The sequence below is a fragment of the Pollicipes pollicipes genome, unplaced genomic scaffold (assembly GCF_011947565.3).
Source record: "Pollicipes pollicipes isolate AB1234 unplaced genomic scaffold, Ppol_2.1 Scaffold_6138;HRSCAF=7277_pilon_pilon_pilon, whole genome shotgun sequence".
NCBI lineage: Eukaryota > Metazoa > Arthropoda > Thecostraca > Pollicipedomorpha > Pollicipedidae > Pollicipes > Pollicipes pollicipes.
The window spans coordinates 13,784,349-13,811,529 of NW_023596818.1; the positions used below are offsets into that span (position 1 = coordinate 13,784,349).

The following is a 27,181-nucleotide window of genomic DNA, read 5'->3' on the forward strand; positions in this document are numbered from 1 at the left end:
GCCGCCGGCGAGTGGCAGACCCCGGCCACAGCCTCCGCCGGCGGCTGACCGACCGCCGCCGCCGCGGCGGGAGACCCGCTCGCCGACGCCACCGCAGCGCGAGCGCTCAACGTGTGAGGCGACGCTGCGGGGCCCGGAGGGCCGCCGGCGGTCGGCGCCGGGCCGCTGATGCCGCTCGCGGGGCCGCCACTGACGGCCGAGGTATCACCCGAGCCACTGCCCGTCACGACCGCTGCCAGGGAACTCCCGCTGGCTGCGGCCACGGGCGCGGCGGAGGTCTGCTGAGAGGCCGGACGTTCGGCGAGACCCGGGTCGGCTTCCGCTGCCGGTCGTCCGTGGTAGAGGTTCAGAGCATCTCCTGACGTCACCACCGCTCCTCCTCCGAGGGCTGCTGATGCACCACTCGGTACCGAGGCCGGAGCCGGTGCGGCGCCAACCTTGGCGCCCAGCAGCCGCTGCTGCCAGGCGCCGGAGGAGACGCGCTCGAACCGGGCCAGGCGGCGGCGCAGAGCCGAGCCGGTCGGCGCCTCGGCGCCTCCTGCCCCAATCGGAGCACCGCCAGGGGGCCTGTCAACCTGGACCGGGCGCTCGGCTGGGGCCACGGCCTCCGAGTGGTCCAGTGGTCGCTTGGTGGATGAGTCTGAGCTGGGAGGGGGCCCGGCTCGTGCAATGTGCTGTGAAGGCTTGCTGGATTGAGGGAGACCCGGTGGCGGTGACGACTTGTCACGACTCGGGAAGGGGGACGGGCCACCGAGCTTCGAGAACGGAGGCCTCTCTCCCTGCGAGAAAGGAGACGCCTTGCTCCGCGTTGATGACGGAGCTGCCTCGCCCCGTCTCGAGAGCGGAAAGGTCTTCCCTCTCAGTGGCAGCGTCTTGACTCCCTCCGCAAACGCAGGTCTGTAGTTCTGCGACGAAGTCGTGACCTGCGGGAGCGGAGACGTCTCCACCCGCTGCATCGTCGGAACAATCTCGTCCCGCTGCGAAGCGGGCCGCTCCCACTCCACGGAAGACGCGTTGCTTCCCGTCACCGACGCCACTTCCTTTTGCGGCGATGTCACGGAGCCACGGGCTTGTACGCCGTCTGCGCACGGTTCTTCGGCCCGCCCCTCTCTCCTGCCGCTGCGCCCGCTCCCCAGCACTGTCGGTGCCCACCCAGCCGTGCTGCCGCCAGCGCCGCTCCAGCTCCGCCTGGCGCCGGTCGAGCTCAGCCTGACGCGCGGCCGCGCGCCGCGCCGCCGACGTCTGGCCGGCCGGCACCAGCGACAGACGGCGCGCCTCGTCCGACGAGCCGGGCGAGCTACGCAGCTGGCGCAGCGCCTCGGAGAGCGAGCCGGCCGGCAAGGCGGCCCCGGCCGACTCGCTGCGCGGCGAGTCAGCTGACGCGGCGGCGGCGGGAGCGTCCGACGGCGCTCGGCCGTCCAGCGACTCCGGCCGTGCCGCGTCGCTCAGGGAGTCGGGTCCGGCGACGCCGACCGGCCGCACCCTCCCCAGCGACGCGTCTCCGGCCGCCGAGGTCGCGTCGGGCCGCTCCGGTGGCGCGCCGGCCGCGCCCATTACGGCCAAGACGCGCGCGGCGCGCCCGGCCGGCCGGCGACCGGCGCTGCCCGCTGCGGCCGGCGGCGCGGCGCCGGAGCCGCGGCCGCGCGGGGCAGCGCCAGCATCGACGGGCGCCGGACTGCCGCGGCCGACGGCAGCCGGAGGGGCCACGGGCGTGGCGAAGGCGACGCCGAGCTCTCCGCCGACAGCGGCAACCGGTGGGATCTCGGCCTGCGGGGCAGAAACGTCGGAGAACACGAGAACACCAGCGCAAGTCACGGTTCTCAGTAAATGGACTTGTGAGCTGTGACACAACGAAGAGTTGCTTGTTAAGTCCCTAAATAATAACGCCAAAGCATAACAATGCCATCTGGACTCCTATAAATCTATTCATCGGCTGTATGAAGTACACCGTAGAATATTTCTAGACTCCATACCACGCGCAAGTGATGACATCAACGCCCGTGAACAGGTACCGCGTCCGTGGCGTGACGGCCGCGTGATATAACGACGCGACGACCGGTGACGGAGAACAGCGTGACAGGTCACCAGGTCCGTGATCATGACGTGCGAGTTTTCGACGGACAATCTCTCAAAACAGCGTATGTGTGTCATTTGTCGACCCAGCCGATACATCGAACACCAACAGCGCCACTGCCGACAGAAACCGGGCCCGCGCGACCTCGACGCATGGCCGATCGAACGCCCCCAGATCTCCACAAGCAGAGACGGTCGACGAACCGCCCGAGGGCCGCAGTGAATCGCCCGGCCACAGCACCACACGCCGACCAGCGGCAGACAGGCCGACGAGGCCGTACCTGGGAAGAGTGCACATCACCCTGCACGAGCAGGCCGGTCAGGCTGCGCTGCAGACGCCCGCACCGGTCCTCCAGCTCCGCCTCCGGCAGCTGGGAGAGCAGCACCGACCGAAGGTTTAGAGAGCTCACCAGGGGCGACACGAACGGCGCGATGGGGGCGAGCGTGACGTGGGGAGCCCCGCGGCGGCACATCAGGACGTGGCGGCGGCGAAAATAACGGCGGATTCTTTCACGGGAGAAATACATGGGCCTCTGGGAGGGCGAGGGGACGAATCCCACCATCGCCAAATTACGTCAGCCAAGACAGATAGCCGTCCAGACAGCGCCAGTAGGTAGGGGATAGCCGTCCAGACAGCGCCAATAGGCTGACTAGAGGAGGGGATGTTGCCACATAACCACACTGCTATGCACCACACAAGCTGAGCCGAACACGCCAGATACAGTAACCAAAAGCGGGGCGGTGATTCCACTCACATCAGTGATCAGCCACGAGCCAGATACCGAGAGATCAATTCTGCGCTTTGACTTGGATTGCCCGAATGCAATGGCCGCGTAGAACGCTTCTCTGGGCCCATTGGCCACTGTATGGTAGCGCTGACAGTAAGAGAGAAGAATACATACGGCTAACGTTTATTTAATACGTTGGTTGAACCGAAGAATCACAACCGGCTCCATTCTCAGACGGAGGCGGCCCTTAACAGATTGGGTAAGTGACAAGCACAAAACAAAGAATAGAAGTGAAAGAACTGTTGCCATGAAGGTCAGCGCAGCAACATTACACCTACAACCATTTGTGCATTTTACATGCATTTGTACATTTGTACATTACAATTGTAAAACGCTCTCCTTGCGCTCCACAGCTCAACCGTACCAGATTTCTCTCCCGCTGGCCTTTAAGCTCATCTGCTAGACGCTTCTGCTCCAGCCTGAATGCCTTCTTTGCTGCCGACAAGTCTTCCTGAAAAGAATGAAAGCTCACGATGAAGGGGGGGGGGGGGGGAGGGCGAGCGCGAGTTTTGTCGCAACGCAAGCATACCGCACAGCATCCGGAAACGTATCGTTTGACACGGGGCGGCTCAAACATTTAACGATGCAGCAATCACCACACGACATTCAGAAGTCAAATGGGGCATCGTGTTTTGCCCTTACAGCACGCCTCCGAGCCATTCACCGTCCTCCGTAGATGACGCAGCGAAGGTCTTTTCGCTGCCAATTTCTACCGGTACCATAACGTTGTCTTTGATATCGCCTCACGCCCCAGCCGATTCTGCATGGGCTTGTCGCCACGAGTCTCCGCCCAGATCTGGGCAGACATCCTCTGGTGACGCAAACGCCCGAGTTGCGTCCCCCCCCCCCCCCACAACACCGTCAGCACCGCGGCCACCGTGAGCTGACGCCGCCACTCACCTGCGCGCTCGGTGCCGGAGAACTGCAGGGCTCCTCCGAGTCGTCCGAGTCGAGCACCTCCCGCTGCCGACGGCTGGCCGCCGGCGCCGGGTCGCCGTTCTCTGCCTCCGAGGAGGACAGCTCTGGGGACACGGCGCACACGTCAGCACGTCACGCCAGCAGGGTCGAGGATGAGCACTGCGACGCCGCGTGACAGACAGGGAACGATGCCAAGCGGGCTCGGTGCGACAATGATCTCACCCCCAACATTATCCTCACCATCACAAATCACACGATAGTCGCCCCCACTCACCACAGCCCCATGCCCATCATCAACTCCACCATTACATTCACTCCTGCCGTCATCACGACCGTCACCGTCGCCGTCACCGCCGTCACCAGCAGCAGCGGGGCGCGCCTCACCGTCATGCGGCCGGCGCCAGGCCAGGCCGTCGGCCACCAGCCGGTCGGCCAGGTCACCGGCCGCCTCGTCCAACGGCAGGAGGCGCGCGTGCAGCGTGCCGTGCCGGTCGGCGCGCGCCCCTCTCAGGCGGCACAGCGTGCCCGGCGTCAGCTGGCGCGAGACGAACAGGCAGGCGGCCTCGCTCCAGTGCGCCGCCCGGCTGCCGAGGGGGCACCGCCGGCGGTTAAGGGGGGGGGGGGCGGGAGAGGGCAGGGGCGGGGTCGCGGACCGGACGACGGTCACGGCTTGGGGAGGCGCGGACTGCAGAGCTGTTGCGGCGTTTTCGATACGCCGCATACTCAGCGGAACGCGCATAGGCAGAGGTGACTGCGGAGGTGGAACATTCTGGCATTCTATTCAGAGAACACAACTGCAGGACATATGGAAAACTCCTAAACAGCCCGTTATTGGCATACACATTAGGCGACTCTCAATCTGTCAATATAGTCCAGCTGACTCCAAACTAAGTCCCCCTTGGCACAATCTAAGCGCTGCGTGACCAGTCTCGGCCGGTGTGACCTACTCCACGTGACACTGGACGGCGCCGGCGTCGTCCAGGCGCCAGACCAGCTCCACCGGTACCACGCCGGCCAGCCTGAGGCGGAGCGCCTGCGGCGGCAGCTGGCGCAGGTCGCAGAACGGCTCCGGCAGCCTGTACAGCTCACAGTCGGCCACCGTCTGTGGGCGGGCGCGCGGGTCACGCTGGCCACGAGCCGGCTGCACAGCTGACTGGGGGTGGGCGATCGAGTCACACGGGGAACGGGAGTGACCACGTCACGCCTAACCAACGGTTAGAACACACGGAACCAAGGGGTTAGGTCGCATGGGACCAAAGGGTTAGGCCACATGGAACCAACAGGTTAGGTCACACTCGGGGGAATGGTCTGCTCACACTGGAGAAACGTTCGGGTCGCAATGGGGAAGACAGCCCCTCACAGCCCCTCCCCCCAGGTGGAATGTCACGTGTTAACCGCTTGACGATTATGCCCTTTTCGTTCGTGACAGTAACGGTCCTCGTCATCTAATGTTGAGACAAAGAGCATCATCATAAAGAGCAGAGTATGCACGGAGCATCGTGTATAAAAGCCATTACACCGTCACTTTTCCACATCTGTTGCCAGTTGATTAAAAAAAAGGAAACCTTCTCGTTGCTGCCGATTTCGGTCGCAAAGGACAGGTTATTTCCAACCATAGTTCTAACATCGGCACGAGGAGCCACTGCGCCGGATTTGACGCTGTTCAAACACAACCTTGCGCGGAGCGCGAACACATAGCTAAAACCATTCGGAAACGAGATTTCAGCCAACGGTCAATGGACGATTTCATCATCTACTATATAAACATTCCTGTCCAGTCCACACACTTATTCCGAGTCCATACGATGCCAATGTTACCGTCCATGCGAACAACTATGCCCGGAGCCGCTCCGACAGAGGATCGACACCCTTCGATGCGTCCCCAGTCGCTCCGACAGGAGCACCGACGCATTCGGACGCGTCCCCAGCCGCCCTGACAAGAAGACCGACACCCTCGGACGCGCCCCAGCCGCTCCGACAGGACGACCGACACACTCAGACGCGTCCCCAGCCGCTCCGACATGAGGACCGACACACTCGGACGCGTCCCCAGCCGCTCCGACATGAGGACCGACACACTCGGACGCGTCCCCAGCCGCCCTTACAAGGAGACCGACACTCTCGGACGCGCCCCAGCCGCTCCGACAGGACGACCGACACACTCGAACGCGTCCCCAGCCGCCCTGACAAGAAGACCGGCACCCTCGGACGCGCCCCAGCCGCTCCGACAGGAGGACCGACACACTCGGACGCGTCCCCAGCCGCCCTGACAGGAGGACGGACACACTCGGACGCGTCCCCAGCCGCTCCGACAGGAGGACCGACACACTCGGACGCGTCCCCAGCCGCCCTGACAGGAGGACCGACACACTCAGACGCGTTCCCAGCCGCCCTGACAGGAGGACCGACACACTCGGACGCGTTCCCAGCCGCCCTGACAGGAGGACCGACACACCCGGACGCGTTCCCAGCCGCCCTGACAGGAGGACCGACACACTCGGACGCGTCCCCAGCCGCCCTGACAGGAGGACGGACACACTCGGACGCGTCCCCAGCCGCTCCGACAGGAGGACCGACACACTCGGACGCGTCCCCAGCCGCCCTGACATGAGGACCGACACACTCGGACGCGTCCCCAGCCGCGGCCGGAGGCCTCACCTTCCTCTCGCCGTCGTCCAGCAGTAGCACACTGCAGCACGGCGTGGCGGCGCTGCGGAAGCGGGCCAGCACGCGCACGCGGTACCACCGGTTCGTCGCCGGCGGGTGGTACACGTACACCTGCCAAAACAGGACCGCGCGCGCGTCAGCAGGCGTGATTAAGACGGCCCGAACAGACGCGGGTGTCGCCACCGGGCGGAGGTAAGTGAGTATGTGAGCACACATACACCCAGGCCAGAGCTGCAGGACACGACTGGGCTGACGTCTGTGCGGAATGGTCAATGGTGCCGTCAACGCCACCATTGCACCAATAGCAGTTTAAATTATGGTCTCAGTTTAAAGCTGATCGATAATGTCACTTGTGATATGCTAGGGATAGTGCAGGCGACACGGAAATCTTGAAAACCGGCTGTAATATGGCTTAAAAGGGAATAGATGGCATTCACAGACGCCGATCATACCGGAGAAACACCCAACACAGCTGGTGGTCAGCCGCGAGCCCACAACCTTGAGGTTTTCTCCAGCATGTTTCTGCTGAGCTGAGCGGACAGAATCTCCTCCACCGCATCCATTTCTACGAGTGTCCCTTACCTCTCCTTGTTTAACGTTTGACTCCATCTTCAGATGATGTCTCTGCTTGGTACAGACTTCCACCATCTGCTGCTTAATTTTCATAAACCTGCAAGGACAAATCAATACACATACGCCGGAACATTTTACCGGATGTGCTTGTAGGCTGCCACATGCAGCAAGTTAATAACCAGATGCTGTCATTATCTGAAACTCACACCTCACTACTACAACACCCAAAACATTTCTAACAAAGGGCCCCCGATTTGTTTTAATAGCCACAACCGAGCCAGGGCGCGGTCAAATAGATCGCGTTCCTTTCAGGACAACTTGACCGCGATCACTCGACACTGACCCACGAGTCCAAGGTGGCAGGGGTGCTGAGCGCAGCGTGGCGGCGGCCGCCACCTCTCACCGGGTGTCGTCGGTGACGCTGGCGGGCGTGGCCCAGATCTTGTTGGGCGCCGTCGCCTCGGTGATGGTCACCGGGCCGGACCAGGGAGGCGCTGCTCCTGGCTCCGACATGACCCCTGTAAATGTGCGCAGCATTAGCGAGCACTCCAGTCTTTGCTGCACCACTTGATTGCATTCCTTTCACCTGGTGTGACAATGGCTAGCTGCATGGTGCACAGAAAGAAAACAATACAACAGGTAAAATAAACCAAAATGGCAAATAACATACAAACAAAATATGATGTCAGGCAGAGCAAAATATGATCATGCAATGTTTATTTTATGTGCATCAGGTATGCCATCCCCCTGAACAGAAACAAAAATTTGGCAATGTATGCACTAATTCATTTCATGTGATGGTAACAATATACTTCCCTCAAAATATACCACATGCAGTTTTGTTCTCAAATATTACAACCAGGCAGGGAATGCTAACAATGCTAAGAAGTGCCAGGAGCAGTGGCCACATGGAAAATGACAACAATGAAACATGGATACACAGTCATGCTTTGTAACCAGTCAGAATCATCAGCAAAGGAAGGGAAGAGGGGGCCACCAGCCATCCATCCAACCAGAAGGCCAGCTTGCCCACAACTGAAATGAAATTGGATGCTGGGGTCATCACAAATCCATGGATCCTGGGGTATGATCCCAGGCTCCAGGGATTTTGGGGTAGAGTCCTAGTGCCTGAACATGGAACAATTATTGGCCCTGAGCCTCCTTTTATAGACAGAAAAAGCCAAGCCCCTCATTCAAAATGGCATGAAGCAAAGGGTAAAGCCAGCTATATACAAATAGTAAAAACTGAACCTAAAATCCCTAGAGAAAACCAGTGTCCATATGAAGCTGAGCTGAAGCTGGCTTTATTTCTGTCTGTTTCAGTCCTGTATGACCACACAAAGCCACAGGTAAAGTCTTATGTTACATGGTGCACAAATACTTGGATGGTAATTCCAGGTCAAATAGAATCAGCCTTGCAAACATCTACTTGGCTCCATTCTGCATGCCTTCTGAGTCAAGGTCATGTACAGTCATGCCCAACTTTTATAAAACATTGAGACAGCAGATTTTATTTTGCATGCTAAACTGGCTACTTATTACCAAAATTTTCATCATTCAAAGTAACATCACAGCTTCATTCAAAATTTATCCAGTAGGGTGTCCAAGACATAGATAAAACTTTGCACTTCCAGAATCCTGGTTCTCTGGCCGCCCTCAACACAGTTCACTGGCACTACCCTGTTGCTGTTTGACCATGAATCCAGACACCTCACCTGGCCAGCCCATGAGTCAAGCCTTAAACATTTAGACATTACATTGAATCACTGGGGTTTAAGGTTATTCAACACTACATGCCATGTCCATGAGAAACTGAAGCAAATGTGCAGTCTGCTTTTCAGCAGGGTTGATTTCAGCCCTTCCCTTGAGAGTTCTTTCTTCCACCTTCCACTACTGCATCTTTCCACATTGGGTCAAGCTTAGGCTGTAAGGCAATGAAAAACTGGGCCCTGTACAGGTTGGCATTATAACAAAATCACCAAATCATTTGTAAAATGAGGTCTTGAAAGGTTCTCAATTCTTGTAAAGCCACCCTATGATCCACTTGTTCTATTCAAGTTTCATTACACAGCAGAAATCCGAGCGAAGGAGCCGAGGTTATCATTTTTTTAGGCAACCCCCATCCTCTTGTTTTACCAATTTTTGCTGTGCCACATCCAACGGGTGTAATCTTGATCCAAATCCGTCGTTTGCCAACCTTGGTTTTGAAGGCAAAAAGCCGATCGACCGGTCCCTTTTCTTCTCTGAATGGCAGTGAACGACCTAACCGTTGTGACAATTTTGTAAGACGTCAGAGGGCATCACACCACGGGCAAAACAACTGATTATCAAAACAACTGTCCAGAGCATCCCGCCACGCCGGGTCCAAACAATATTATTCGTACAAAATGCGCCACTTCTGAAATAGTGTAGTAATACCAAATCAAGAAAAAACTTGCACGGAAAGTTTTAATTGAAAGCATTTGCCATATCACATCGCCACTGGAGATTAAGCTTTGCAGCTCTTTGTATGGAAAATTGTTAAAGGCTTTTCTGCTGTGTTATAAAACTTTTAAACGCACAAAAATGGCACGTTTTTTTATTTATAAATTTTTCTAGGACCACCTTATTAACAGCTGAAATTTGGCAGCACATCATGGCGTCCGTTGTTTGTAAACACGTCGTACATAGTGCTCCGAACACGGCGGTGTTTTCAAAAAGTCGCCAGTTACGTGATTTGAAGAAGCTGTGTCGTTGATTACGGATAGGATAAGGAAATGCGACTCAGTCGTTGCAAATTTGGCTGTGTTGGTTCAAGCAAATAGAAGTTGGTTCATTCCGTGGTGGTGTGGCAATCGTAAGTTAATGCAATGGAGGTACGGGCATGCAGGCCATGCTAAATACAGACTCCAAAAAATGCATGTAGCGCTGAACGTGGTTGAGTGGCGATGTCGTAGTAAAAATTTCAGTGCATGTGCGCCGTAAATCTGGGTACACAGAGCTTGGCACACAGTCACCATCAAAGTTAGTGCATAGAGAGGCAATGTGTTTCAGAGAATTATAAGGTAAAGGTAACATAATTCCAAAAGAGCGGGCAAAAATCCCAAAAGTATTTTTCACACCCAAAAAATAAAAGTACTGGGCAGTATGAACTGGTGAGAGCTGAGAGCATGCAACTGCAATGCTCTTTACACCCCTTTCATGTAGATGCCTGGTGCAATGAATGGATTTTTGCTGACTGATACCTGCTGTGTCACCTATTTTTGCTAGTCATCTCAATTCACTTTTAGCTCTTGACCTGGCATTCTGCATAGCCCTGCTATGAGGGATGATTATTATCACTTCTTGGAAACCAGGTACTAGATGCCAGCCTTTACCTTGTAAATGTTGGTGATCTGCTTTCCAGCATGCAAACCATGGCAAACATGCAAGAAGATGTTTTGTTTGAGCAGAACCTTGCCTCAGATAAGATATCAAATGTACCATTATGGGCAGACTTTGTCAATGTGGCTAACATTCCAAGTCAGGAGCTTGAACCAAAAAGGTATATTAACCAAAATCTGGTGCAGTTTATAATAAAAGTTAACCAAAGTGTCCTTTGTGTCCCTTAGTGTTAATATGCACCCAACAGCACCATGTTCTTAGGTGCTAATATGCACCCAATTTGGCATATCTATGACAAGCACTATGATATCTTCCTTCACTTATCAGGCTGATGCAAATACAATAGTAGGATTTATTTAGTTGTTTGGCCCCAAAATGCATGCTGTTTATCCCTGCTACACCAGACTGTCTCACAAGCATTGGCACCTCTTCCTGACTATAAGATGCTCATGATATTCCATCATAAACGCCAGCTGCTCGTCAAAGAAAAGTCTTCAGGACTGTGTGCATTTTGAAGGGCAAGTAGTCAACTGTGGGTAGCCAAAAGCAGTTATGAACTGTGTCAGGGCCAACAAATTTTTTGTGAGCTTTTTTTTGGTAGGGTACCCTGTGAACTTTGTTTTTGTTACTTGTCTTGCTGCTAGAGCAGCACTCAGTCCTATGTGTCCAGTTCAGGACATCACAGCTTTCTTCTCCTTCTGGGTGCTAATGCAGGGCCACATTATCCTTGTGTCAGCACTTTGGCATGGTGATTACTAGTCCACTTGATTTCGTGCACCCCAAAATCTACAGCCACTGCCACCCAACTGACTAATCCTCCTGGCTTGCCTGCAGCACTATCACCATGCCGTCGATGGCCAGCACGGTGGGCGGCACCAAGTTCGGCACGCCGCAGATGCTGACGGACACGGTGGGACGGCTATCGGGCCGCCTAGCCCGCGGCAAGGGCACGCAGACCAAGTGCGTCGACTCCGTGGCGGCCAGCTTCGCGCTGAGGTGAGCCAACGAGGGGCGGCGAAGGCTCGCTGATCGACGGCGCGTGGAGAGGGCAGCGAGAGGGGCACTGAAGGGTGCAGCAAGGGAGCTGGCGGAGTAGAGACCAGCCTGTCTGCCGGCAGATGGAGTGGGGTCAACTGTTCCGACGTCACCTAGCTTCTGGCGAAGTCTGCTGACCGGCCAGGCCCTGCTGTTATCTAACCGGAGCTGTTGTTCGGCGTGTTCCTGTCGGGCCGATGACTAGTGATGTACCGCGACCGGTCTCTCGCCACTGAAGTCGACTTGCGTAACACTAGCCAGACGGCAGCATAACGACCAATGCGGGGCGCTGAAGCCAGCATCGGTCTGTGCTGCCGCCTGACTCTGGCGGATCCTTCCTCTCGGCAGCACCAAGCACCGCCTGCTGGCCGTCAGCCCGGACGACACCGACACGCGCAGCCTGCACGCGCTGGTGCTGACGTTTGACGCGGACGGCGAGAGGCTGCTGATCGGCACGGCTCAGGGCGCCGTCTACAAGGTCGACCTGCTCGCCTTCAGGTAGGCGCACGGCCGGCTCCGCCGAACGCGGCGAGAGCCCGTGGCTGGCTCCGCCGAAGGCGGCGAGAGCCGGTGGCCGGCTCCGCCGAACGCGGCGAGAGCTTACGACCGGCTTCATCGAACGCGGCGAGAGCCCACAGCCAGCCCCGCCGAACGTGACGAGAGCTTACGATTGGCTTCATCGAACGCGGCGAAAGCCCATGGCCGGGTGGATCAAGCGTTGCTCTGGGGTGACCGCAGTTGCCTTGTTGTGTGGCGCTCCGTGCGTGCGGTGGGCACGGAGGAGGAGTGGAGCGTGTGACCACCAGTAAGCCGCCGCTGTTCTCGGAGGCGGCTGACTGTGCTTGATCCCGTGACGTCAGCGGGTCTCGCCCCATGGCCAGGTTCCATCTGATAGCGTACGTGCCGGACGTGATCACGTGCCTGACGGTGCTGGCCGGCGAGGCGGACCGCTGCGTGGTCGTCGGTCAAAAGAACGGCCACCTGCTCAGCATCAACGAGGGTGAGGCAGCCTGGGGTCTGCGGGCACTCGGCGGGAGGGGCTCCGAGTGTGCCTTATTCTTGGTACGCGGGGGCCGGCAGTGTGTGTAGTTAACAGTGACTATATTACACTGGCTGTGTTCCCGGAGGCAAGCGACAAGGGCAACACATGCAAACCATTTGAAACTGGCTGGGTAGTTGAGCTACGTTGCTTACCGTCCCCGTTATTTTATTTCGCCGTGTGTGATGATAGCGCATTTGAGCTATTCGGTTACTGCTTAACTCTTTACATTACCGTTTTGTTGTCGGCTATTCACTGGTTTTCTTCTCTAGCTGTGCTGTCCTTTACGACATGTGCAACCATGCACACACAGAGCCAATTCGCTTTGTGAATCTGCCCAGCGCATCACGGGGAGGGGAGGGGAGGGGGGGGGGGGGCTGCTGGTGTTTAGCTTGTGGACGTGGATGCGGGCGTTATTGGCTTGTCTCATGGCAATCCTCCGCTGTATGCCTTTCCTCTCCGACCTTTTCCGTTTCGTTTCCTCCCTTCGTTCTTGCCTCCTTCAGTTCTTTCTTCCCTTCCACTTCCGTTTCCCTACATTTGTCTAGGTCTATTAATGCCTAGCTTTCGTATTTTTGTCACTGCATCTGCATTGTTGACTTGGCCACCCATCACGTGCTCACTTTTTCAAGTGACTTCATTGTCAGCCGATTACTCCATCTCGCTCCCTTCTTCCCGGTCCCCACCCCTCGTTGCCCCACCGTTCGCCGCGGCCGTCGGCCCCCTGACCACGTGCACCGTCTGGCGGCAGTGACGCACGAGCGGGCTGGCCAGCGGGGGGCGCACAGCGGCGCCCTGCTTGGCCTCTGCGCCGGCCAGGCGGCCACCGTCTGCAGCTACTCCCGCAACGAAGCGTTCGTCTGGCGCGGCGGTGAGCTGCGCAAGCTCTACCAGCTCCACCTCAACAGCAGCGCGTTCATCGTCAAGGTGAGGCGAGGTGTGAGGCTGGGCGAAGCCGCAGTGTGGGAAGAGAGGATGGGTGACATATGACCAGAGTAGTCAGCGCGCTCTGAAGCCCAAATGGTCATCATCAGTTTGGTATGAGAGCGGGGAGGTAGCCGATGGTCTGAGTTGGGAATGAAAGTCTGGTACGAAATAACACGGCAGGTCTCGTCTGGTTAACGGTGCAATTTTTAGCCGTCTCTAGACGAGCCAGTGGCTCATACTGGGCATTGACACATTCACTGTCACAAAACGTGGCTTTTCTATTGGCATGCTTGACGGTCTTTCGTTAATGTAAGAATGCTTTGTCCTCGAGTTTTGTGCATTTGTACAGAAAGACGTATTTACAAACAGCATATGGGTTATGTTGTTATGACAGCGATACTGGCTGATGTCATCGCATTGCCTCCCGGCCGCGCGCCAGGTAATGCGACCGACACCTGCACCGCACCGGAGCCGCGATCCACTCCCCGTGTGCCGCTCCCTGCCGCCGCGGCCCCTCCTCCGTGCGCCGCTGCGTCGCTACGGTGCCATCCCCCTCCGCCGCCCGCCCCGCGTGACGCCGCCTCGGTCGCCAGATGTCGTTCCTGTCGGACTCGACGCTGCTGGGCGCGTTCGCCGACGACTCGGTGTACGTCTGGTGCCTGGAGAGCCTGCGGGTGGCGCACGAGGTGCTCCAGCTGAGCCGACACCGCGCCGGCGTCGCCGACGTCGCCGCCGCCGAGTCAGTACACACGGCCCGGGGCAGGGGTCGGCACGTGACGGCGGCTGGGAGGCGCCGCACTGCAATGATCAGTTGTCTACAATTATCAGCTTTTAATTATCATGCGGTTATCAGAGTGAAGGGAGGGGACGTACTACCGCGGGCTATGTGTGAAGCGTGACAATGCCAGGTGAAAAACGTTTGTGATATTTGTCTTCTGCTAACAGCATATACGTTGTCATATGATGTTAAAGGTGACGCATCATTTCTTTACTTTCTTTTTCTTGCTGTGGCTGAAAATAGACGGATATTGTGTGATAGATTCCCCGTCTGACGATACGCATTCTTGTTCGTGCAACATACGCCAGGCCGGCGCATCGTTAGATGTCAGTTCTGCCGGGCTGGAGACTTAGCCCTCACATCTGATTCTGTCCTCACAGCTGACTGTCGTCACATCACTGACTCCACCCTCACATCACCGGGTCCACCATCACATCACTGAATCCACCCTCACACCACTGAGTCCATCCTCACATGATTTGATTCCACCGTCATATCACTGACTCCACCCTCGCATAATCTGACTCCACCCTTGCGTCATCTGACTCCGCCCTTACATCTCATCCCGCCTTCGCATCGCTAACTGAGCCCTCACATCCAATTCTTCCCCACGTGTGACCCGCTTTCTGTCCGCACCAGGGACTGTGACTTGTTCTACGCGGCCGGCAAGACGAGCCAGGTGTTCGAGTTCAGCCTGGCCGAGTCGCGCGTCACGCGAATCTTCTCGTTGCCGGAGGGCAGCGGCCACGTGGCCCAGCTGCTGGTGTTCCCCGGACCGTTCCTTGGACAGGTGAGCGCCGGCCGGACCGCGAGACGCTTCCCGAGACGGCCGGCACGGCCGCAGGTGCTGGCGACTGTGACGGCGGGAACGGTGTTTCTAAAACGGCTGTGTTTGGTGTTCGGGGGTCATAGCAGCGTGTCTTCCATGTAGCCATCTGCCGCCCAGCAGATGTTGTGTTACCAGTACCACGTGCGACGGTTGGTGCTTCCATTTCTGTTGGCTAATTTCGCCACATTTGACGTTTTTCTCCGACAACCAAGGCCCGGGCCGGTCGAGCCGCAGCATTGCACGGCACTTAAAACCCTTCCATTCCTGTCAGGCCAAAGGACGGAGGCAAAGATATCCGCTGAAATGGACAGCCCGACTTGGGCGGTGTGCTCAGGGTACGCGCGATAAGCCTTGGCTAACAATGATTCTGAACCCAAAGCCACTCATGGAGACCACTCGAATAAATGTCTGTAAAAAACGACGCCCCGACAACTTTTGATTGTGACATTGCGCGGCACCGTGACAATTAAGTGACCAGAGCGTCACGTAGTCGAGACAGCGCCGGTTTGAAATCATGACCTGTCTTCTGTCGTCTGTCTGACGCGTCCCGGCCCGCCCTTTTCTGCTCCACCGCTCACCTCAACACGCCCACACAGTGACGTCGGACAGCCGTCAGAGTCCTATTGATCAGCCCGTCTATCGCGGCTTAAGGGATTACATACCATACATTTTTTTGTGCCGCTGGACTCCCGGGCTTTGATCGCTGTCTGGGATTAACAATCCGTCCGACGGTCAGTCTCGCCGCCGCAGATCGCCGCCGTGATAGTCTAGTGGTTAGGACCTCGCGTTGTGGCCGCGATAACCCCGGTTCGAATCCGGGTCACGGCATGTCGGCTTTTGACATTTCTATGATACTTATACATGGTCTAAGGTGACACGACAAATATCCCCTTAGCATAGCCGTCTTTGAATGTCGCTGGTTGTTCCATTTGTCTGGTTACTGTAATGTAATGAGGCTTGTGATCACTGACGGTAGTTTGATCCTGCTGTGCTCAGGGTTATTGTGATTTCGAATACCCTTGACACTGTGGTGATACAAAGCCGTTCACGAAACAAGTCATATGTGATTTTAAGCCTCTTGGTCCATCAGTGACTTCATCGGGGTAAAACTAGTTTCCGCCACTTTCAAATGGTACCAGATAATATTGGTTTAAATGTCAGAAACTCCAAAAAAACGTGCGTTTTTGGGCAGTTATCAACTTTGATACGATCACGACTTTCAGGCCATTTTTGTTGATGCATCTTACGACAAACTGCATTTGTAGTATGTTGATAATGACAGTAAGCTGTTATTTTGCTTCGTTAGTTAACCCTCGCCTTGATCCGCCGTTTTTCATAACGCGGACTGGCTAAGGTGTGGGGGGGGGGGGACGATGCGAACCCCTGTCATTTCGATACTTATGAAGATAGAGCTTAGCAGAAAACACCATTGGTTTGGTCTCAACCAGATCTCGCGATTGATAACAGTTTTATGTGACTAGGTCTGTAATTGACCCATTGTACTAGGTCAAAGGTCAAATTTTCCCGAAAATCACACTTTTTACCTTTTCAACCTCATACATGCGTGACCTTGTCTCGCAGCGGCACAAAATCCAAACCACCATGTCCTTTGCTTAATTCTAAGTGCAATGGTGTACAGCTTTATGTGTCTTGAGTATATCCTTACGATACATCACTCTGTCAATGCAACAATGTCGACCCGCCGCGCTGCTCCGAAGCCGGGAAGGCTAGGAACACAGGTCTTGACGTCAAAACACGCGCAATGGGTGCTCGATGCTCCAAAAAATTGAGTTGAGCACAATTGCACAACATGACGGGTAGATATAAAAAGGGTCCGGGGTTGAGACGCATCATTCCCCCCCCCCCCCTTCAGGGCAGGCTAAGGGAACATGCCCACAATATTTCAGTCTTCGCCATTGCTGCCCGTTTGTGCCACCTTTAATTTCCGCCAGTTGGTTTCAAGCGGCTAAAACTGGCCGACAGGAGCTGTCTCAGTCGGCTGCAGCTTGCTCTACCTTTTACAGTGGTTGGAACGTTTCACGATGAGCTTCCATTACGGTGGAAAGTCCATTTGTTTACACGCATCGCAAAGGGTCTGTATTCCCTTGTTTTTGGCTTCGAAAAGGGCACACGTAAAACGGTGGACTCAAAACATGAAACGGCTGCCGACCACATATGGCCAGAAAAACCAAGGATCCGTCAGTTGATCTCGTCGATTCATGGGCTTTCACTCCACGGTTTTAATTGTTTTGTGACCCCAGAGCATGCGGAATGATCGAAGATAAATCGGTGCATTTCCACGCTTATCCTTTCGTTAAACTAATCGCTAAGGACAAGCCTTACGTATAGCTGGCTTAGCTTGCTGGCTTAGCTATAGCTTGGTATAGCTTACGCCTAGCTTGCAATGCCATCATGCTGCCGAAGTGTGCCGCTACATTCTCCTGCCTCCGTCGCAGATCCTGGGCGTGCTGCTGGAGAGTGGAGTGGTCAAGTTCATCCACACGGAGACGGGCCGGGTCGTGCAGAGTCTGAACAACGCCCGGCATAGCATCGGTCAGTGACGGCAGCAGCGAGGTGGTCGGGCGACCCGCGCGGCCCTCTCTCCTGCCAGGGAATATCCCTCTGTGATGTACCGAAGGGTCGGCCGTGGACATCGTTCATTTTTTTTTAGGAAAGCGGTCTGTCGCTTTATCTGCAGGACAAGCGGTCTTTGATTTATCAACCCATTGCTTGCGCTCGCCGCCGTGATAGTCTAGTGGTTAGGACCTCGCGTTGTGGCCGCGATAACCCCGGTTCGAATCCGGGTCACGGCACGGTGGTTTTAGTTGCCGGATGGTGTAGAGTCAGCACAGGTGTCTCAGGCTACAGATGGTGTCACACGTGCGATAAGTGATATGCGTGAAGGTACGCTCATAATGTATGTGTTGATATCGCTAGTATAATATATAGCTTCTGATGTATATATGTACATGTGTATAAGACCTGAGGTTTCCTAATTATAGAAAAGGAACTATAAACACATGTAAGTTTATGTATTTACACATATATACATATATTTAGTTATATATATATATATATACATATATATATATATATATATATATATATATATATATATATATATATATATATATGATGACGCGAACGGTGTTCGAACCGATCCCCCGACGTGGAAGTCAAAGATGCCAACCACTTAGCCATAACGCTCCCGTCACCGCCACGCAAAATCGAAACTTGCGCAAGGTTGACTTTGCCAACAAGCCTGTTTGTCATCGCATGCTCCCTGTCATCTTCTGTGGCCGCGCTTCTGCCTGCGCCGTCCGGTCTCCCCAGCGGCACGGCGTCCCCTCGCGCCCTGACCTCCGCCCCCTGACCTCCGCCCCCGGGCGCCGGCAGCGCACACCGTCGCCAGCCGGTCGGGCCTGTTCCTGGCCTGCCTGCTCGACTCGGGCCAGATCTGCCTGCATCATAGCACCGGTGACGTGTTCCGCCGTATCGTGCTGCCTGAGGTGTTCTACGACAACAAGCCGCGCGTCACGCTGGTCGACGACTCGGCCACGCGGGTCCGGCTGCCGGCGGCGGCGACGCCGGCCGGCACCGCGCAGCGCGCCGCTAAGGTGTGCCCCTGGGCAGCCATCTGCGCAGGGCGGCGGGCGCAGGGACATAGGATGGACAAGGCGTTGCATGATTGAAGAAAGGGTGCGAGCAGTCTTAACCGGTATTGCGTTTTTTTCATCTGTGCTGGTGGACCAACGACAGAAACGTAACAAATCTCACCATGATGTTTTGATGAAAACGGCAACAAGAATCGCCATAACTTGTGTCTTAAGGCGGGGTTATTCTCTCGTCAATTGTGTTTCATCCCAGGTGACTGCCGAAGCCTTCTCCACCCCGCTACTTCTGTGGACCGCTGCTGACCTTGCCGTCGCTGTCGCAGCGCGGCAAGACGCCGCTGCTGAACACGGCGCGGCTGGCGCCGATCGTGCGCGAGCAGGGCGAGTTCCCGGCCCAGTACCGGCAGCTGATCTGGCGCCACGTGCTGGAGCTGCCCGGCGCGCACGCGCTGTACGTGACGCTGTCCGAGCGCGGCCAGCACCCGGCCTGGAGGCACGCGGCGCAGCGCTACCCGGTCAGGGAGGTGGCCGTCGCCAGAGTGCTGGCCAGGTGAGCGGGTGTCAACACCGTCAGCTCGCAGCTGGCGGGACGGGTCACCCCACCCGGTCACCTGTCCCAGGCGCTAGGCGTCGGTCCCGGTCGAGGGTTGAGTGCCCGGGTGATCATTTCCAGCGGCCAGTCCCAGCGGCCAGTTCCAGCGGGAGAGAGTGCCACCGGTGCTGGACCGGCGCGACTCCCGACAGAGTACACAGTGCACCGCACGGAAAGGGGTCAGTGCCACAACGGGTGGCGTGCTTCTTCAGTCTCGCCTCCTCACAGCGCACGGCTCTGTCCGTGTACGTCCCCCCAGCGCTGGGATTATGCCGTGGGCGGCCACTGGCGGGGCTCCGCCGTTTGTTTCGACGGGGCCCCAGGCCCACCCGAGCACTGGCCGGGCCCCACCGGCCACAGGGCCGAGTGTGCTGTGGGAAGGACGCCAGTCACCGCTTTGACGCGACATGATGCGAACGAGGAGAAGGGGCTGCACCCATTCGAACCAGCCGTATCGCGTCGTTTCTTTGCAACCCGCCATACCACCAATTATGTGTTTTATTTTGCTTGATTATTTTGAGCCATGTTTACCCATTTTGTTTCGTCTTAAAGTTCCAGCTTTATTTGAGTCTAGGAACATGACTCGACTAACATCGCTCTATTGGGCGTTTTGTATTTGCTGAGACAAATATGACTGCATAGCATGATTTATCGCATGTTCTGGACACCATGCCACCGTTTTGCTTGTTTCGTTCCGCCACGCCCGCCGTCTGTTTGTTTTCGCCGAATCGGTTTACGCCGCGTCGCGCCGACCGGCGAGCCCGCCTGACGCCGCCGCCGGCCCTCTGACTGCAGCACACTCTCGGCGCTGGCCTGGTGGTGCCCCCTGTTCGCCGAGGTCGAGTTCCTCCCCTACTTCGTGTTCCCCTTCTGTAGCGTGTTCTCGGCCGACCCGCTGGCCGCCCTCGAGACGGTCATCACGCTGCTCGGTGAGAGGCACGCGCAGGCTGGGGGGCAGCTAGGGGCGTGCTGTAGCTGACCACCTGGGAGGGAATGCCTGTTAGGTCTGCTCCTTGTTCTCATACGCCAGGCATCGACGCACATCGTGTCGAAGCAAGCGAGAACTGTTTGGAAAAGAGCTTCTCATGTAATCGTTTAAAAGGGCTTTTCTCGTGTAGGTCCAAACAGTGACTAAATGTAGCGTTTGTTCGTGTACAGGCTGCGTGACAACGTTTATTTAAAGCCTTTGTCAGTTCATCGATGTCATTTTGTGTGGTCACCGCCGTGATAGTCTAGTGGTTAGGACCTCGCGTTGTGGCCGCGATAACCCCGGTTCGAATCCGGGTCACGGCACGGCAGTTTTAAGCGCCCACGGTTGCGGGGCGGCATGAGCAAGATTGCCTCCGTGCTGCCGCCGCCACCTACGTACCCACGCATTACACTGCAGGCAATCACGTCCTTACGTGATAACCAATAGTTCCCCCACTACGAATGTGGCCGCTGGTCTCCGGGTCGCTCCGTATCACGACCGCCGTGCGTGTTTCGCGTACTCGCCACAGTAAACTGGTGCCAGCGGTGGTTCGAGTTCTTCCCGTACCCGCCCATCTCGGTGCTGGGCATGGTGGAGAACATGCTGGCGCACCACTGCCCCGAGCTGCTGCGACACTACATGGAGCTGGGCGTCACCGCGCACGTGTACGGCTGGCCCCTGCTCGAGACCGCCTTCTCCGAGGTGACCGCGGCGGAGCGGGTCGGGGACGGCGCTGTCGGGTGTGGCCGCGGCCGTGAATCAGGCGGGGTCTTCTCAGCGTCTGTCGTGGGACGATGCAGGGTCCACACACCACTATCGTGGCGGCCCCATTGAAGCCTTCGCCGAGCTTGTCGTGATGTTGAAATTATGCGTCGATCACATTCTTGTTGTGATTGCATGTAACAGTGTAATGTGACGTTTCTGTTGCCTACCCCGCAGACTCATAGTAAAGTGACATAAAGGAATTGCTCCTCTGCTCACTACGATACATATGCGTGTGTTTTGTGTTTTTTTCGTTTTGTTTACGGAAACTTTTGGGAAGGACTTTATTTTCTACGTAAATTCCGAACAAGTATCGTGAATGTGGATGATCAGGAAGAAGTGGACAGGCTTTTTTGTGCAGTGCCGTATTGATCTGGTCCTAACAAGATGTGCTCGTCGTCAGGTGTTCACCCAGAACGACTGGCTGGTGGCCTGGGACCACATCCTGACCAACGACCCGTCCTACATGCTGGCCGTCGTCATCTCCTACAACGCCGTCTCGCAAGCGGCTCTGCTGCGCTGCAAGACGGCCGACGACATCAGCGTAAGCACGTCAGGCGCGTCCTGGTGATGAGTCGACGCTGTGGTAAGGGGCCGGGCTCGCTCGTGATGATCTTACACCCTCGGTGTGCAATTGTTAGTGCAAGCCCGAACAGGTGTGACTTCGGGGAATGCGATATTGCGAACCACATCCCAAATGGGACGCTGGCGGCCCGTGGATCACCATCCGAGTGCCATTGTCTCAGTGGATGGCTGCCGTGGCGACTGATTATCAATCTCGGGACATTTTGTGCGTGGGCAGTAGACTGAGCACTGCGGCACCCTCGCGCCGCCAGTACTACTTCCGAAACCAGAACGTGGTGAGCGTGCGGCACGTGGTACGGCGCGCCTACGTCATCCACGAGTCGACGCCGGCTGACATCCACCCGCGCGGCTTCATGGAGAAATTCGAGGCCATCGGCGCCGAGGCCTACCCCGTCTTCAACAAGTACCCGACCTTCATCGTCAACCACCAGGTGAGGCTGGCTGCACAGCAGTTGCTGTTAAGTATATCAAGTAGCTTGAAGTCACGTCCAGGCCGTGATGACGTGGACCGCAAACAATGTGCTGTTTGCTCGGGCTGGTGAGCTGTTATTAAGTGCCCCCCCCCCCCCAAACTGCTGGCGTAAGTGAGTTGGCATACGCCAACGATTACAATTTTGTTTTCTTAGCGTGCATTCAAACAGGACGGAAACGTTGTAGGTCGTGCCCAGGCCTGAATAGTATAACGTGTTGTCGCCTTTAAGAGGACTCCGTTGCCATCCGGGGACCGGTTGCGTTCAGTCGTGGCAGCCGATCATGCGTCACCTCCGAAGACAAAGTGAAGGGGCGGGGCTCTGTGTTGTGCCGATAGCGGGGGCGTTGGATGTGACTCCGACCCCAAGCTGAGTCGGACCGGACCCTGACCTCACACACGATCTTTGACCTGAACCCTCATCCCAGTCCTGACCAAACGCGGTGCGACCCTTGACCCGGCAACGATCCGATGTCTGACCTGACCCCTGTCCTAACCTTTAGCCGGACACCTGACCGCCAACCTGCCCAGACCCTCGACTGTTGGCAGCTCCCACCGCCGGTCTAACCCCTGACCTAACCCGGTCCGCACCCTGACCTGACTTGGCCCCTGTCCTGACCTTTAGCCGGACATCTGACCGCCAGTCTGCCCGGACCCTCGGCTGTTGGCGGCTCCCACTGCCGGCCTAACCCCTGACCTAACCCGATCCGCACCCTGACCTGACCTGAGCTGATCCCTGATTTGCGCGCTGACCTCGACTACTGCTGACCCCTGGGCGTGACTTGACCTGATCCATGACCTGACGGCTGACCTGACGGCCGACCTAACCGCTGTCGCCGGCAGCTGGAGGAGCGGGAGCGGATCGGGCGCGAGCACCAGGCCTTCCTGGAGGAGCGGGGTGCCACCGCCAGGCTAGCGCAGGAGATGGCTGACAACCGCTCCCGGCACAAACAGTGGGCCGACAAACTGGCCTACCTCAAAGGTACGGACCTGCCGGCTTGTCGCGGCTTACACTGGCCGGGTCAAGTCGCTCATGCAAAGGTCAAAAACTGAAAATATTAATCCCTTAATTTTTCATGAAGTTCTATAAAATTCTCAAACCGAGATGTCACGATGTCGAGACGCTATATATGCGTATACAAGTTCACAATTGAAGCTCTGATACAAACATTGTTCTAAGGCGGAGACTCAGAGGCGGTTGATGCACCACGACCCCGTGCCTCACCTCTCCCCGACCCCCCCCCCCCCCCCCCCCCCCCCGCCGCCCCTGCAGAGGCGGAGACGGCGCACCGCGAGATGCTGCGCATGTCGGAGAGCAAGCTGGCGGCGCAGCGGCAGCGTCTGGCGGTGCTGCAGCAGGCGCTGCGCCAGCGCGGCCGGGCCGAGCGTGACTCGGAGCGCTCGCGGTCGCTGCTGCGCCAGACCACCGAGAAGGAGCTGCTCATTGGTCGGCTGCAGGATGAGATCAAGAAGCGGGTACGTCACGGCGCCGAGCTGGGGCGAGGGGAAGGGATCCGTAACGGTTCGTCACGGGACGGGTTGGGGGGGGGGGGGGGACACGGACATGCTGTGATACGTTAATCTGAGCGTGCGTTGTCAGTGACGAATTAAGCACAAAGTGTGTAGTGTGCCTGAAAATGGTATTGCGTCAGATACATCGCCGTAAATTGTACAAAGTACCCAGAATTTCGCATCAACATCATGCTCCATTGGATCAAGCTGGCGTGTCGATATTTCGCTTCGAATGCCCGTTAGAGTGCATCGTACAAGCATCATCCCTGTATGGCTCCCAGTAGCGGTAGACATGCACGATCACCATAATATTCCGGCCAGCTGCCGAGTCTCTTCTCTAAATGGCCTCGCCCCGCTCTAGACGTGGTCGTGTTGTATGTGAGCAGAAGCGGGAGTCGGACGCCATCTCGTCGCAGCTGCACCAGGAGGAGCGGGCCGGCGCGCCGTCCTCGGAGGAGGAGCCGCCGCCCACCGCGCGCAGCAGCTCCAGCGCGCCCAGCTGTGCCCGGCGCCAGCGGCCCTGCCTTAGCCCGCCCGGCGCCCGGTCAGTCCGGCGGCCAGTGACGCCGTGCAGGGCCGCAGATCGTGTTGGCACGGCTGCGTCACGGCCGGTGGCTGCCGGCTGGGTTGTGCGAAATGCTTGAGTGTGCTTCGTTTGAACAAGTGTCTGCGCTTCACGCCGACACGGACTGCACAAAGCAACACTGCTGTTATTCCGCTATCACCCAAACGGTTAATAGGGATACGTCTGGGGCGTGTTCGCGGGTGCCCGGTCGCCGGTACGCCTCTCCACTGTGGCCCTGACGTGCAGCTCGGTTCCCTCCAGGTCTGCGGCCGCGTCGCCGCCGCGGCGAGGTCGGCCGGGCCGTCCGCCCGGGCGCGGCTCGCCTCCTCTGGTCACGGCCCGCTCCAGCTCCACCTACGGCAGCCCGTCGGCCGACACGGCGCCCTCCAGCGGCGCCTCGTCACGTGCTACGCTGCCGCGCGCCCGGCCCGCGGCGCGCTCCAGCCCCACGCGCGCCACCGTGCCGCCCGTCAGCCCGCCGCGCCGCCGCACCACCCCGCCGCCGGACGGGCGCGCGCGCGCCGCTGCCGCCCGCGCCGCCGCGCGCGTGGCCGCGGTCCGCGCCCGCCTGCCGCTGGCCGCCGCCGCACGCGCCAGCAGTCCGACGCAGGGCAGTCCGCGCCGCGGGAGTCCTGGCCGCAGGAGTCCAGCCCGGCCGCCGGCCGCTCCGGCGACGGCCGCGGCTGCGACGGCCGCCGCCGCTCCCAGCAGCCCGCGCCGGAGCAGCCTGCACCTGAGCCCGGCGCGGGGCGACGGCTCGCCGCGCCGGCCCGCCGCCGGCACGCGCCGCGTCCGCATGGTACGGCAGCCGGGCAGGCCTGGTGCGGCTGGGTGGGGTGCTGACGGGGGCACTGTGGTCCGGCTGGTGTCTCCTGTCCAGATTCCCCTGGCGCCTTGTTAGGCGAGCTTGTTCTGACGTTCGTGGACGTTGAGGAGTCAAGTCAAGGGCACGGGGTCAATCATGTCTATCAGGAGATGGAATCGAACTGTGAAACATTTTTGTTATCATGAGATCAGTCTACGCTGTCCTGGATTCGCTACAAGAGACTGAGTTTCCTTTTGAACAACAATCCCAGTTTGTGTTATCATTGAGTGTGCGCGGCCTCGTTTCCCACGTAGTACGTAGCGATCCCTCCTAAACGCCATTCCCAATTGCCGCGAGAGCGCCGGCGCCGCCGCCTCGCCTCGGCTCACCCCGCCGTGCGCGTCCGCCGCAGGTGCCGGGCACGGTGGACGCCGACATCGGGGAGCTGGAGCGCGAGATTGACGAGATCGCCGCTGACGTGGCCTCGCTGGCGCGCGTCTCCGGCCACGGCTGAGCCGCAGGAGCGCTTCGGCTCCGTCTGCTCCGTGTCCACGTGGAACTCACGCTCGGCACCGGACGTCGGTCAGTGGGCGGCTGGTCTGAGCGGCCGCAGTCGGACTGGCGGCGACTGCCGGCGTGCCTGGAAAATGTCGGGCTCGGTTGGCTAGGGTTTAAGAGTGGGGGCGGGTTCTGAGAACGTGGCGCGCTTGGGCCAGGAATCTTCTCCGGAGGCTCACACGGTGCATTTGTCCCGTTTCTCGCGATTTTCAGCAAATGTGATTGCATTGTTGAGGCAGAGTTTGACATTTGCAGTGGCTTGTTGGCAGTTTATGCAGCTATTTGGACACTGTACTAGGAAGGCTATGTTTAGTGCCGTTCCTTACGAACGGCCGAGGACACATGATATGATAGACATCTCCATGCGGTTGTTGACTGACAGCGTAGTGGTGTCAACGACTCGTCTGACCGTTCTGATAGACGGCTCCTCAAGGCCGTGTCGTCAATCTTTTCACGGTGCGCTGATGATAAATTTGTCGCCACTGCCTGGTGGCGTGGCCAGACAAGACCCCGCACTGGGTGAATTGTATCCCTGCTAACTCTCGCCTTCCCTGACCAAGACACGGTCTGCTGGCAGTTGGCATTAAGTCACTCCCCCTTGTGGTCACCACGTTTTGTCCCTGGAGATTCCCCTCATCTGCTGATCTCCCCTACCGTCCCATCTGCTCTGCTTCGCTCCCCGACCGCCGGCGGCCGGCCTGTTGCAGCCTCGACGTTCGGCAGCGGCGGCGGCAGCGGCGGCTCGCTGCTGCCGGCCCACTCGTCGGCGCAGCGCGTGCGCGAGCAGCTGGTGAACAAGTGGCGCGGCGAGGACCGCTCCAGCGCCAGCGGCCGCTCGCTGCGCACCTCCAGGTGGGTCGCGCGGCGCCGACGCGTCGGCGGCGTCCGGCTCCTCCCCGGCTCCGTGCGGGCACCGCTCCACACCGGTGTGGCCGGTGTCGGGGTGTGTGCGCTGTGCGCGTGATTGAAGAAAAAGTTTGAGATTTTGCTGATTGTTTTAAGTATGGTACGCCTTCCATGGGCTCCTACTCGCATATACGTAGACATAGACGTGACGTGGTACTGTGGCCCGGAATGAGAGCGGAACAGCTTGTTTCGGTTAGTCGCTCCTTGGATGTCATGAAGCGTGAAGCAGACGGGCGCGACCGACCAGGACATCACTGATCACGTTCGCGTCCGTTGTGCCGTTGTCACACTACCGGCATCACACTGTGCCGGTGTCACACTGTGCCGACGTCACGCTGTGCTGACGTCGCACTGTGCCGGTGTCACACTGTGCCGATGTCACACTATGTGCCGGTTGTCACAGGTCTCAGCTGCAGCAGACGGCGGCGCAGCGGCGCCAGACGGGCAGCAAGCAGCGAAGCCGGCAGACCATGCCGCCGCGCCGCCAGACCAGCTTCCGCAGCATGCTGTGAGCGGCGCGGCGGTCGCTGGCGGCCGAGACAAGGCGCAGGCGGGGCGCGCCGCCGCAGAGCCGCCCGAGCAGCGGGACCGGGGCCGCTGCCGATCGAGACGTACGAAAGCGACAGGGTCTGGGGCAGAGTTCCCGGAAGCGCACAGTGAGCTGCACGGACCAGGGGGGTGCGTCTTCATGCATGCGAGAACGGTGGGATGAGGACCAGAAGCTGGTCTCGGAGCGCACGGGAAGCTAGGACACTGCAGAGCTGTGTGTTCGTTACGCTCGCAGGACCGGTGGCTCGAAGTGTGGGGCGTGGTGGTGATGTCATTGTCAGGTCATGGCGTGGAGAATTATCAC

At 58.0% G+C, this 27,181-nt stretch overlaps 2 protein-coding genes, 1 long non-coding RNA gene and 3 other non-coding genes across 6 annotated transcripts; 4 read left to right on the forward strand and 2 right to left on the reverse strand.

Annotated features, from left to right (window-relative positions):
- Positions 1–1,665: 1,665 nt before the first annotated feature.
- On the reverse strand, positions 1,666–4,069 carry LOC119106312 (uncharacterized). Its single transcript, XR_005095119.1, has 4 exons — positions 3,762–4,069; positions 3,226–3,312; positions 2,355–2,444; positions 1,666–1,767 (listed from the first exon to the last, which is right to left on the reverse strand). It is a non-coding gene; the product is annotated as an uncharacterized LOC119106312 (long non-coding RNA).
- Positions 4,070–4,090: 21 nt separating this feature from the next.
- LOC119105332 (uncharacterized) lies at positions 4,091–9,344 on the reverse strand. Its single transcript, XM_037228799.1, has 7 exons — positions 9,217–9,344; positions 7,423–7,537; positions 7,029–7,116; positions 6,438–6,557; positions 4,727–4,881; positions 4,276–4,363; positions 4,091–4,096 (listed from the first exon to the last, which is right to left on the reverse strand). The coding sequence occupies exons 2-7, from the start codon at positions 7,530–7,532 to the stop codon at positions 4,091–4,093; spliced, it is 567 nt and encodes a 188-aa protein (XP_037084694.1). The 5' UTR covers positions 7,533–7,537; positions 9,217–9,344.
- Positions 9,345–12,747: 3,403 nt separating this feature from the next.
- LOC119105333 (TBC1 domain family member 31) lies at positions 12,748–23,373 on the forward strand. Its single transcript, XM_037228800.1, has 13 exons — positions 12,748–12,783; positions 13,276–13,383; positions 13,977–14,077; positions 14,801–14,951; positions 17,447–17,543; positions 18,387–18,553; positions 18,928–19,154; positions 19,992–20,125; positions 20,696–20,868; positions 21,332–21,472; positions 21,765–21,944; positions 22,826–22,964; positions 23,354–23,373. The coding sequence occupies exons 1-13, from the start codon at positions 12,748–12,750 to the stop codon at positions 23,371–23,373; spliced, it is 1,674 nt and encodes a 557-aa protein (XP_037084695.1).
- Positions 15,747–15,818, forward strand: TRNAH-GUG (transfer RNA histidin (anticodon GUG)). The gene has a single exon. It is a non-coding gene; the product is annotated as a tRNA-His (tRNA).
- Positions 17,732–17,803, forward strand: TRNAH-GUG (transfer RNA histidin (anticodon GUG)). Its single transcript has one exon. It is a non-coding gene; the product is annotated as a tRNA-His (tRNA).
- Positions 20,418–20,489, forward strand: TRNAH-GUG (transfer RNA histidin (anticodon GUG)). Its single transcript has one exon. It is a non-coding gene; the product is annotated as a tRNA-His (tRNA).
- Positions 23,374–27,181: the final 3,808 nt, after the last annotated feature.